The sequence below is a fragment of the Pochonia chlamydosporia genome, chromosome 1 (assembly GCF_001653235.2).
Source record: "Pochonia chlamydosporia 170 chromosome 1, whole genome shotgun sequence".
Taxonomy (NCBI): Eukaryota; Fungi; Ascomycota; class Sordariomycetes; order Hypocreales; family Clavicipitaceae; genus Pochonia; species Pochonia chlamydosporia.
In genome coordinates this window covers 7,414,615-7,427,551 of record NC_035790.1, presented here as the reverse complement: position 1 = coordinate 7,427,551, position 12,937 = coordinate 7,414,615, and the positions used below count along the sequence as shown (strand labels likewise).

The following is a 12,937-nucleotide window of genomic DNA, read 5'->3' as shown; positions in this document are numbered from 1 at the left end:
AGCGTCATGATGCACTGCAACAAGCAATAGTATAAGGAGACAACTAACGTCCCCTTCACCCCTTTTCTTGATTCTTCTTCTCCCAAGTCACCGGGTCGACAAATGTTGCTGTGGTAAAATCTACTTGCTCAGAACAATTTATACTTAGTGCATCTCACAACTTGCCGCAGGGCATGCCTAGCTCTGCTGCACCCTCTAGTTCTATGTCTTGTAATGCTGATTCTGTTAACTTCGCTGGCTTTTGTGACAACAGTGGTATCAAGTTCGACATTTGAGTAGATACCACCCGTTGGGTCTGCGCTACGCTGGATCGGTAATACTGGTATAATCTTCCCACGGAAGCAACAGAAACGCACCAGCGTCAGAAACCTGTGCCAAAAAGCCTCTCTAAACATCGACAGCTCAGGTATCAAGGCCGTCTTTTCCAGGGCACTGGTGGCCTTGGCGAGGAAGCAGCATCCACGGTATTCAAATTGCCAACTGATCAGAGGATGCCCGTAAAGATGGTACCGGAGTCAGCTTGGCGGTCACGAAGCGTTGCAGTTGTGATAAGGATCCCACCGTACAACACAGTGCTAAATACTTGCTAATTGCTAAACCAGTAACCGCCTAACAAGCTGCCGTATTACCCCCTGGCACATCTCTTCGCAACACTTCTCAAAAACCAACGTTATGGTGCAGATGAAATCCAAAATTTGAAGATTTTGTGTAGAAGTCGCCCTTCATTTGAGACCTATGAGAGTTTTTTTTTTTTTTTTTTTGGTGAACGACAGCACGGGATGGTCATACTACGCAGTTTAGGCACCTTCACTACGAGCAGGTACACAGTTACGAGAGCGCAGAAAAAACTTTAGCATTGGCTTCAAGATCCAGCAAGAAAGTGTCTCGGTGGTTCTATACATTTGGTCAATTCGTTGACAAACAATAAAGCCAGGAGGCATCCAATTATCAATCGTGATCCGTTTCGATCACTTGAACTCCGCCCGCAAGGTCCTAGGTATGTTCCTTCGGAGTTGGTGGCCAGCGCTGTCAACATAGTAGCTATTGAAAGCCAAGTTCATACAGGACAGGGCGGCTGAATGCTTAGAATCCGAACTCAAGAACTCTGTTGACTCGTTAGGTTGCATACTGGGGCACAGGACGTGGGCACTTAACTCTTGCTGCTCTTCTAAGTATATTCCATCGCTCCAGTGGAGAGTATACTGAACGAGGCGAGGCAGGCAATGTCTGAGGAGATTCCTCCAGTCTTGTCGCCCTGACACGACTGTTGTAAGGTATTAAGGCGTGCCCAGTTAGTGCTGACTCTGTCACGCTCCTATGAGGCCATCACTACATACCAAAGAGGGCAAGCTGCGGATCGTCTCAGCAGCCAAGGATCAATGCAGCACTGGTGGAATTCGTGGCCGCATGGCAGTTGGCGAAGTGTTGCTCCTTCAAGATATGGTTCTGTACAGATAGAGCATTCCAAACAAGTGGGCACCGACGCGGCACCTCCCTGAGCGTCTTCATCCTGCTTACACGCCCTGTTGCGAGGCAAAATAATGTTAGATTTAGTGGAGATAAGTAACAACCTCAATTCCTCTAACGTGAGGGTGTCCTGGCGCTGGCGTGCTACCGGTCTTGCTCTGTTGTTGTTGTTGTGGTTGAAGGGCAAGAATATCCATCCCCTCGTCGTGTACAGGCCAAGAACGAGCACGACGACTAAAGCAATGCATAATCCAGCAGTTAAGCCAGGTGTGTAGGGTGGACTGACGGCGGAACCCTGATCATTTGAGGTTACAAGCCGACGAGTGGGGACCGTCAGTGTGGTCCAAATTTGGCGCATTTCGGGGGGCTCGGGGAAGTGAGGCATGGCTCTGCCAAGGCCCTTCTTCACCCCTTCGTACTTCTTGATTGTAGGTCGAAGGTCCCAGAGCTACAACAGACTATCAGGCCGCGGGGTCGAACTAAGTACCTGGTTTGCACATGACTAGTTCGTTGGTGTGGGGAAGCACTCTACTGATAAGACAGTTTGGACTGTTCCAAGCAACTTCGGGAGTCTCTGGGGGTCGGAAAGGAATGTGCCGGCCGGTACCACGGTGGCCGGAGCATAGGTAAATTCGCAATGACAAAAGACCGGCCACAACTACGAAGAGGCTGGGCTAGGATTCTTGTATTTTTTTACGTCCAGCTAATCAAGCTAAAATAGTGCATTTGGAGCAGAGTGGCGCATCATTCATTAATAATGATTGAAATGAAACTCAATGATTGATACACATCATTGTCAATCATTTCATTGCCACCTACCCTAAATAATCATCATTTCAATGAGGGATGGTCAATGAAATGATATTTAATGAAATGAAAGGCAATGTGGATACTATTTGCCTGATTGAGCATGGCCAGTATCGCAAAAAGCAAACATGCTCTGTGGATCATGAATAAAATGGGCAGTTTCAAAGACGTCATCTCTTTTTGCCCCTTTTTTATTCGAAGTGATTTGCATTGTGCTCGATCGTGGTCCGTTAGGAGCAGATAAGATGCCCGAACGGGCGGCTTTCCAGGTTCGTCTAGAAGGGCTTGCATCACCTCTCGCCCAAACCGATGATTCGTTCTCCGAGCTTAGAACGCCACTCAACGCGTCGCCAGCAACTTCGAGCGTCTCAGGAAGCCCCACCCATCCTCGTTCGTTAGATTACTGGGACGCTTTCCCTTGGCACCGTTTCCCCAACCTCATAATATCTGAGCGGCGTGGGCGGCCGAAGTCTTGGATTTGGCAGCATGGATATGATCTTCAAGAAATGAAAGATGAGACTCGTCATAGATGGGTTTGCTACGAATGTGTCCGAAAAAAGGACCCAAGGATTACCGCCCATCTAGCATCAGCCACCGTCAACATCGAAACTCATCTTGGCAATCAGCACAATATTCATGGCGGCAAATCCCTACTCCGACAAGGGAGGAAAAGAACAATTGACGAGATGTTTTCTTCCAAGTCAAATGACACAGCGGTGACAGACTTCCAGTTTCGCAATAGCCTCAAAAAACAGTTCGACAAAGAGGTGTCGGAAGCTTGTCCGGTGGATCGTCCAGACCAATCAGTCATTCAGGGTGGCCGAGACTAGGACTTTTCGCGACATCTTTGACTATCTCAACCCAATTGTCAGCGCAACTAATGCTCATTTGTCTCACGATGCAATCCGGCGGCGGATTACAGAGGAGTATCAGTTCTTCCGTCATCATGTCATCAAAGCCCTCCACCAAAGTCCAAGCGCCATCCATATCGCCTTTGATGGGTGGACTTCGCGAAACCGACACCCGATTTATGGCATCGTTGCATTTTTCCTTGACCAGAAGTTTCGGCCCCAAAAGGTAGTGCTCGGCCTCCCAAACCTTACTGATTATGTGCATCATCCGAAGATGAAGCGTATCGGGTGTTGAAGCACATCCGAAGGAGCGGCAATAGCAATCCCCCTGACGCCCTGCGGTCGTTTGATCAAGACGAATTCTTCACTCAAGAATGCACACGATTATTTAGATCAACAGAAGTGTCTGATGACAGAGTTGGGCATGCCGCTGGGTTTTCATTTCTAGTTCAAGCTCGGCCTTGGTCTATGGTTGCCAGCGATGAAGTAGTGTCCGAGCTCATTTCGAAATACTTCACATACGATTATCTCTACGTATTTCCCCCAATACCACTACTTCCATTTCTGAACGAGATGAATCTTGGAGACACTATCAATGCCAAGTGCTGCTCGCCGCTGCTTGTTAACGCTATTTGTGCTCAGCAATGTGTAAGTTTGCGACGCCGTCGCTATCTTTAATTTACTCAAGGCTAAAGTTTTGTAAAGTATCTATCTCCAAACGCGTATCTAGGTGGCGTATCTCGTGAAGAGCTGGCTGAAGCCTTCTTTCAAGAGGCAAATCGACTACTCCAAGACGAATTTGGCCCAACGTCTCTTGCAACCTCCCAAGCCACCTGCCTTATGTATGCGGCTGTCACTGCAAGGGATCAGCTGAATTCTACCCTTATGACACAAAATTGCATCGCATAAAGGAGTGTGGGGTATGGTCTAAGTTCGTGTGGCCGGGGCTCGGTGTTTGGGCGAATACAGGCATACAGCGGTTATTTTTATCCGATGATGATGCGATAGGAGTTGGGGTTATTATTATTATTATATCTTACATTTATCCTCATTTAGATACATCGGTTCTGCACCGCCCAGGAATATACACCTTCACAGGGTTCTACCTTTCTTTGTTGGTACACATAGCTGCAGACCGGCAGGAAACAGCTGTTTGTGGCGGGCATATAGCCAGTCATTTTAAGCACTAAATGGCTTTCCACGTGGATGAAGAGTACCAAGAATGGCTCGAAGAGCACTTTACATGGGCCTGCAAAGCTCTTCGCCGCACTGAATATATATGTCCAAGAGTTGCCACTAGAGACACTTTGTGTTAACTACCGGTAACTACAGGGTTGTTTTTGGCCTCTTCGCCAGGGTGGAAGTATATCGATTACAATATATCCGAAATTGGAGCAACCTTAATAGGTTAATTTTATTTGTAAATCGCAATTCCGGACTCTAGAAATAGGACGAGGCTTATTGCGGAGGCAACAGGCTTGCAATTCCTTCTTATTGTGTTGCACAGTTCATGCTGAGTAGTGAACTGATCTCAATGTAACTCCAGCAATTACTTAGCGGAATCTGTAACTTACCTTATTTTGGGGAATAATTTTGATCCCCCACAGCCTGTGACCGGAGATTCTAATTGCGCATCCATGTCGACGATGTCGACGATATCGATATCGATATCGTATCGTATCGTATCGATCGTATCGATGACTACCCTGCTCTTCACGGGAAATGTGTGAGGACAGTGCCAGCTTCGCCCACTGCCACACCCCCAGCCTCACTGCTGCTGGTTAGTTTCTTAGTGAATGAAACAGCGGCCATGCATGTTTCGGCCCCGAACACCCTCATCTTCATTCGGGGTTTTTTGACTTCAACCTATCTTGGCCTTTATTCCAGTTCCGGGATGAAGGGTTCATTTCTGGACCGGTACATTCAATGCTTGCTCCCTGGATCGGAACTGGATCAATGGGCGGCGCGCCCATGTATGAGTTACCGGCGGCCCCTACAGAGGCGCCCCCCTTTCTCTAATTGCGCGCCATGTATTACTACTGTTTACTTTTGACCTCCTTTGGCACAGAGTAAAGTGCCAATAATCAGGTGAGATGGAGCTGCTTGCAAGAGAGTCCCCATGTGGGAGCATGCAAACTAATGACTGCGCCACTTTTACCATAAGTGTGCTTACGACGCGCAGGACTACGGTAGGACGTCTTAATCGTCCGTACTTTCTAGCGCTGTCGCAGCTCGACAATTTCTTATGACGACGTCATTCGTGTTGACCGTGGCGACGGCGATCTCTGAGCAGGTTCGTAGTTGGTCTTCATCAAAGCAGTATGGCCATATACATGCAGAAAAGTTGGCCCGGGACTTTAAATGTCGAGAGAAGGTAGAACAATAGGAGATGAATCATTTGCGTCTGTTATAGTCACAATTGGCGGCCAGGGAAGGGACAGTGGCCAGTTCGTGGAATCCAGCGAATCAGCGACTGCCGTCCAATTTTCTATGCTCTCGCCGGGGGCCTTCGGAGACCTCGAGACGAGATGCCATGGCCTTTCACGGTTCTGTGCGATGGATTCGTACAGCGTAATAAATGAGTCATTTGGTGACGTACCTATTAATACAAAAACGATAATTCTTCACGATGTTACATGCGTTTGGGGACAGCTCAATTGCAGTTGTAGCTCAGTGTTAAGTCAACAATCTCAATTTAGGTCATTGGCCAAATTAGTTTCCCTCGCGAGTACTGTGACCTTGAATCTGCTTGCAGTACGATATTGATATGATATTCCCCTACGGGCTTTCTTTAGCTGTTGATGCTCCTCGAAGCATCGTTTCTGCCATCGCTGCTGCAGGATGAGTCGCGCACATCTTTGCAAGGAGCAGTCGTGCGTGAAAAGCTGCTGACATTCGGACATATGGACGAGTACTTAAGCGCCTATGTTCTCCGTCCACAGTTTCACAATCCATAGATTGCTGCCTAAGCAATTGAGAACCGTTGTTACCTTCACGTAGATGCACTGGATCCATGACCAAGCCGCCGTCTTCCATAGCAAGTGCAAATAGGCCTGATGCACAAACGAAATAGGGCATAAGCCCAGGGACTCGCCGTAGAGTAAACAAGTCATCATACGCTTGGGCAAGTGCCAAGACAGACTGCGTAGCTTGTATGCAAATCTCTTGTGGCCGAATGCGCGGATCTTTTAGAGTTAGACCTATGAATGGCCTAAACATATAGAGAAGGCAGGAGTGGTAGTACATGCTGTATCTGTTAGGTCTCTCTCGGCATGAGGCAATTACCAAACTTACTGGACAAATAGCGCAAACGGTGTCCTCCCGCCGTGAGCATTAAGAATACCAAAAATCTCATTGTACCATTTGAGGCAGTTGATGTAAGTTTCCACGACTTTCTCTGATGCTTTCTGCGTGGAACTTTGAGCCATAGCTATGATTTCATAAACCCATTGAGTCAATTGGTATATTTCCGCAACCATAGGTAGATGTTGATTATCTTTCGATACCAATCCCTCTACAAACTATTAGTTAAGTAGTGAAAGAAGTAGCTCTTTGAGTACAAACCTGACACTTCCTTTGCAGGGGGTTGTTCTTCGGTACTTGATAATCACCACTTGGCAAATATAATAGGATATGAAGCCCAGTGAACTGTAATTTGCCCTTCGCTCAAATGGACATGGGGTTCAACTTAGACAGCACAGCTAGCCGAGACGATCAAGAGCCAGATCAGGGAGGTGTACGGAGCCATTGAGACATATAACTCACATTTCTGGGAGTTGCTGGTCAAGGATCCGGATGCTGGCGTTTTGCTGTACGAACCTTATATGTGAACACAAAGCTCCACCAAGTTGAAAGGGTGGTGTGGGTATAACAGACACCCCTTGTTGCCCTGTGGGGAGCCTAGGAAATCCCCTGAAGAAGTTGTGTGCACGCAAGAACCAGCCCCAAATATGGCTGCTCAGCTAGTCCCACCCCTGTCCGGGGTCCGCTGGATGCGGGTTTGAAAGAGGATTTACTACATGCACTCCTGTTGGCCGCTGAGCAGCGGATTTGTGCTCCATTCAAATCAGTTTCATGCATTGGCCAACCAAGAATTTACGTCTACATGTTGACCAGAATTTGTACACAGCTTTGACTTGGACATGGTTTTGCTGGCCTACTTCCGCATAACTCAGGCACGTTGCGGATGGCTCGAAGTGAACGCGAGAGACTTTCCTAGCGAGGAGTGATAGACACCTTAGCTAGTCCTGCAGTTTACATATATGTTTTTATTTGTCTGCATTTATGGAAAACGTGGATGGTGTCCCTAGCTACTACATTTGTACTGCGGCAGAATCCACAATACACATTACAGAAATGCTAGGTGCGTCTTGTACACACAACATTTCACTCGAGCTCGGATCTAACCAGCCATTCGAGTACACAGCCATAAGCGGCTCTAGTGGAGCGATACCCTTGTTCAGCTATGAATACGGCATGGTGTTACCCATGTTTGCTCCACTAAACATGGGGTCCACCGCCAATTTTGGCTCCCGCTTTCTACTGGGCTTACCCTATGTGGCTTTATCCGGAGTGGATTGAGAAAGAGACAACTACGGGAAGCTTTCCGTAGTTGTCTCTTTTATTGAGCCGCGCTCAAGCATAGCGGCGGGAAATGATCCTTCGTCTTGATCAGGCGCAAGGTTGGCCTTGGGTCTCCGAATCATTGAGCATCTGTCTGGCGACAGAGCAACTCTCTAGTGCTCCTGTAAATGCTTTCGCGAACCTTATTTGAGGCCCGTAACGCCATGGCGGCGGGGTGTCGTACTTGCGCAAACGACCGCCGTTAGATCTCTATCTAGCCTCTACTCAAACTCCATAGGTCACATTATTTATCTCGACCAATTAGCCTTTTGGTATCAATAATCAGAAGTGATGATACCTAACCTGTGTTGCCTGTCATCTAAAGTCAATGTCCCTCTGAGACTTCTGCATGGTGATGTTACTGGGACTTTAAACAGGACCGTGCCATAACCATGTTGGATAATCTGCTTTATAAGACTCGCTAGCCACACTGTTCAGCCACCTGAAAGTCCATTTTCAGGTGGCTGAAGACTATGACGGGGGGGCTTCAGTAGCTGGGGAAAGTAGGCCCACAGGGCTGCGTGGTAGAGTGGACGGTTCGGCTCTTCTGCTGCCACGCTGCTCCACAAACACAAGCCAAAGAGCCGTTCCTTTGAAGAGCTTATACAAGTGCGGAATGCGCTGCAAAGCACGCTACAGGCTACTAACGACATTACTTGTCGCCAAATGATTTCTGGCTACCTGAACGATCTGGAAACGCCAGTCATCCGCAGGCGAATTAAAGACTCTTTCCACAAGGGGGACAAGTATCAATTCAAGATATATTTGCAGTTACTGGTAAATGATCAAGGTCCTGGTCTAGATGTCAGAGATTCAAATTGGATCGCGGACATGGTATCTGCTTGGGAGGTATTTCATGTGTGGGGCGAACAAAGTGAAGTCAAGGCCATCATAGAACGTGTTGACGCAGCCTTGGTGACTATTTGATTCCATTTGATGTCTTCTTTTAAGGGACGCCTCATTTGGAAGCTCTATGAAGGCAGAACCAGGCTCGCCACCATGTCGTCACGCTCGATGTCACGCAGTGAATTGATGGCGTAAGCTGTGGAAATATTGAAGGATATGATTTGACTAGAATGTAGGGGTGTGCAATTTAGGTTTTAAAAGAAATTGAACACAAGACTTAAGCCTACACAGGCAGGGTTGAAAGCAACTCTATTTAATCCACTAGGTGCGTGAGTGCAGTGGATAGATCATAATCCACTGAGTACAAGTATCTCAGCATAGTAGATCCACTGGAAGCTATTGTGGATTGGATCAACTGTGATTTGGAGTGGATTAGCAGAGAGCCAGCGAACATTGAAGGTATCCCGAAGGCTTGGCGGCCCATCTTGTTCCAACTTCCAGGTCGGACGTAAGCACGAGCACCACGCACAACTGAAGTCAGAGCTAAAGACCTGGTACATAGTTCTAACTTGTTAAATCTAGAGAATATGAGCTCTTTTATCTGCTGGTCGTGCCCTTTTATCGGAAGTCGTAGGTTTCCCACGCGTACCAACGACTACAAACAGAGTTTGTTTGTATCTTCTCTTAACGTACTAATGCTTATCCTGCATGTAAAAGACTTTTGTAACAAAAAACTGAATTATTACGATTATATGACAACATGTTATACTACATCTTATGCCGTTTGGCGATATTACCCACTTGTTAGTGATTTGACCCCAAATAGACTCCAAGTTAAAGGGCCGCGAAACTGTAAAATGTGGCAGGAAATTTCAGGAAACTGAACTCTACAAGGTTACATAGGGCTTAGAACACAGCCTGACATACCTCTTTGGCGGAGGTTCTAATAAGACGTTAACGCAGGTAGTAGCCTTGGGAAAATGTATATAAAGAAGCCTATTCCCCCAGGTTACTCAGGACATCAAGGCTTCCAATTAACTTATATATTCGTATCTAAGATACTTATACTTTTGAGATAAAACGACGCTCTAATACTCTTTAAGATTTAACAATCACTAAAATTCATTACTATACACCGCAATCATGCTCTTTAACACGATCGTCGCCCTTACTTTGGCCACTTTGGAGCTGCCACAGCGGCCCCAGAGGAGCACGAACATGAGGCGAGGGCCGTGTGGCTGGTACAGTTTCTAAACTTGCCACCGCAGTCTTCGTGCCACTACTTACCTTTTCAACATAGGCTAAAATTTACGACCGGGAAAACTTCCAGGGAGGTAGCATAACCTTTTACGATAGCCAGTCTGGACATTGCAAGGATATTCCACCCAGTTTGTGAGTCTTACAAATAGTGTCTGGCGGCGACTAATAGGGGGACGGGATCCCGTCCAATTACCAGTTTAGGCATCGCGCCTCCGCTTTCGGTCCCTTCCAACGCGTCGCGCTTGCGGTAAGCTGTGAACATTATATCTTGCTTACTTAGTAACTCCTCCAGGACTACATATTTGTACGCGCATCTTTTATAGCCTATGATTGTTTGCATCATTTCAACTATGGTCGAACTATGGTCGAACTATGGTCGAACTATGGTCGAACTATGGTCGAACTATGGTCGAACTATGGTCGAACTATGGTCGAACTATGACTAGCCCACAAGAGCATTCGATCCCGACACAAGTGGCATACGGCGACAATTCGGCTTCCGATAACCATTCACCTGGGGGAAGCGGTCAGATTATTCCGTCGTATATGTCACCAGAGGCCGTTAGAGCAAGAAACATCATACTTTCCTGCAACCCTCCAGCAAAACAAAACAGATACACAGCATGGGACCAGCTTCTAACCCATCAAAAAGCACATATTGACGACCTTCACCCGCCAAAAACGACAGAAACTGGAGGGTCAGTGCTCTAACCCGTCATCAAGCCTGTCGTTCCTCAAGTCAAAGCTGAGGAAATACCCCTTATGCTCGGTAAAACACAGTGCATATATTGTGTCAGCGAAGAGCAGCTCCCATACGATTCTCGCATGCGCTCATTCAAGCGCGTATCTCATATGATGGGTCATGTGGAGAACGTGCATCTTAAGCATGAGCGCAAGGAAGGGGCTTTCATTTGCCGCCACCCAAAGTGTGCGACTCTCGGTGACTTCTTAAACAACTTAGATGCTTTCATAAACCATGTGCAACAGGTACATGGCGTTAAGCTTCGGGTTAGCAAACCGCAGAAGACTTTTTAGTGTTACTTGTCTATTGTGTGATCGAAACATGTGATAACGTTGCTGAGAGCCTCGGAGTTTCCGCCGCGGCAAAGACCGATAAGGACCTCCGGAGTTCCCTCTGTCGCTGTAGAAGTTCAAACGCCGTGAGATGAAGCACCGTCTTCACACCCTGGCATGTCGGTCAAATCTCATGCTAAAAGGTAAACTATATCGGAATATTCGATCGGTTTTCAAAGCCATTTTGTGGTCATTGCAATGTTAGCCCGTGTCCATTGAAATCTGCTTCGGATTCGTCGAAATACGCCGTATATCAGTCTTCCACATCGTCCTCGAAACCATCCTTTTCGTCCAAAAAGTCGTTGCTGATCAGGTCCTGGCTTCGTGATCCATGAGAACCAGTGGCTGGGCTGATAGTCGTTGAATATCGTGCCGTGGACCCATTTTCTAATATGATATTGTAAGCAACAGGTCCGGTTGATGATAATCGGCAGCAGATAGAGCGTACTACCGCGAGGGCTCTGATAAACCCTTACCGTCTAGACTTGGCACAGAGCATAGAATATTCACACTCTGCGGACTGTGTAAGTTGTGAACGTATTTTGAAGCCTCGTTCTTGATCCAAATGTCAATATCTGGGTGCTGGCAGCTGGCATGGCTTATGAGCAAGTTTTTCAGCTGAGACGACTCTTGAAGAAGGTTCATGTATTCTGCCTGGAGATCACCATGGATAGCTTCCAGCCCAGATTTCTTCTCCTCTAGGTTTTCAGTCCACTGCTTCTTGCGTTTTCGACAATTGGAAGCGGTGACTCGGTTTCGTTCGACTGCTCCTTCGCGCCGATTCTTTGTTGTCGTCTCCTTCGGTTCTTTGGTTTGATTGTTATTTGCCTTGCAGGCGGACTGTCCTCTGGTCCTAGGCACGGCCCGGGCTGGCTTTTCGAAACGCGGGTTCTGTTTCTTCGTTATTGGCTTCGTTTTCGGCTCCGTGCCCGTTTTCCTTGGCTCCTTAGGTATGAGCTCCACGGAGAGCACACTCGACGGCGGCGTTTTACTGTCGACGGTTGACATGCTAGAAGCAGTGTCGAGTACCGGATTCGATGTGATTGGGTAGTATCGGTGTCTAGCGTTAAATGAATATAGATCTCGTTCAGTCCCTCCCAGCTGGTTTGCGAACGGCACTCCATGATATTTATGTTCTGAAAGTCCTGAAAGTGGACAAGGCAAAGCTTGATCTGCCGCGTCGTAGTCATATGGGTATGGCTGTGGAGAATGAGCGATGGATTGGTGGTTTGGGCCGAATATTAATGCGTCAAAATCGGTATCCCTGCCGTCTGTCCAATCCAAAAGTCGGCTGTCAGACATGTTACGCGGTCATTGCAATGGCAAAGAGTTGCTGTGTGATTGATGGCTTCCCTCTGAAAAGGAAATAACAATAGCTAGTTGCATTGGAGTACCTAACAGCAAAATGCGCTGTCACGCTTAAAACGAAGTTTCTCTGTCAGAGAAGCTGATTCGCTGGCAACATGCCGAGCCACAGAGTCAAATTGCATGCTTTTTTCACTATGCTGATTCTTCGCCCTCCTGTTCACCGCTTCGTATACTCGTTTGTTCGTTACTTTTGGAACGTGAGCATCATCGTTCGGTGTCTAGCATCGTCAAACGTGCACCTGGATTTGGTAGCTAAATAGCCCGCCTATCCGACCGTACAGCTGCGAAGTCAGTACTGTATACGTGCCGTTTGAGCCACAGGGATGTACTTGGGTTTCCCAGCACGGTGATGGTCCCCTCCGCCAAGCCCGCTGTATTTGGTGGTAGTACTGGCGTTCCTTACCACGCCAATTGACTCCACCAATAGACATAAGCCAAGTGTCAGAACCTGTACCGGGATCGAACATAACATAAGTTCCAACGACATTTACACAGAAGACGTTTAAGATACCCTCAGAAAGATTGAAATACACGATATCATGTCTACCTAGCTTCAATCAAGGTAATCAATACAAGCAACGCTGGCGATCACATGGAGCCTGACGCTTGTCAACTGTCTCTTCTGCAAGCAGCGTAGTAAA

At 47.3% G+C, this 12,937-nt stretch overlaps 3 protein-coding genes across 3 annotated transcripts; 2 read left to right on the top strand and 1 right to left on the bottom strand.

The window, feature by feature from the left end:
- Positions 1-3,769: 3,769 nt before the first annotated feature.
- VFPPC_01963 (transposase-like protein) lies at positions 3,770-4,315 on the top strand (the record flags this gene model as incomplete). The annotated part of the gene is made up of 2 exons (XM_022428255.1): positions 3,770-3,792; positions 3,886-4,315. 2 exons carry the CDS (start codon positions 3,770-3,772, stop codon positions 4,313-4,315), a joined length of 453 nt encoding a protein of 150 aa, XP_022284104.1.
- A 5,911-nt stretch (positions 4,316-10,226) lies between these two features.
- VFPPC_16677 (hypothetical protein) lies at positions 10,227-10,565 on the top strand (the record flags this gene model as incomplete). The annotated part of the gene is made up of 1 exon (XM_018294430.1): positions 10,227-10,565. The coding sequence occupies one exon, from the start codon at positions 10,227-10,229 to the stop codon at positions 10,563-10,565; it is 339 nt and encodes a 112-aa protein (XP_018138731.1).
- A 616-nt stretch (positions 10,566-11,181) lies between these two features.
- On the bottom strand, positions 11,182-12,230 carry VFPPC_01962 (transcription factor ATF2; the record flags this gene model as incomplete). The annotated part of the gene is made up of 2 exons (XM_018281694.1): positions 11,182-11,315; positions 11,405-12,230. 2 exons carry the CDS (start codon positions 12,228-12,230, stop codon positions 11,182-11,184), a joined length of 960 nt encoding a protein of 319 aa, XP_018138730.1.
- Positions 12,231-12,937: the final 707 nt, after the last annotated feature.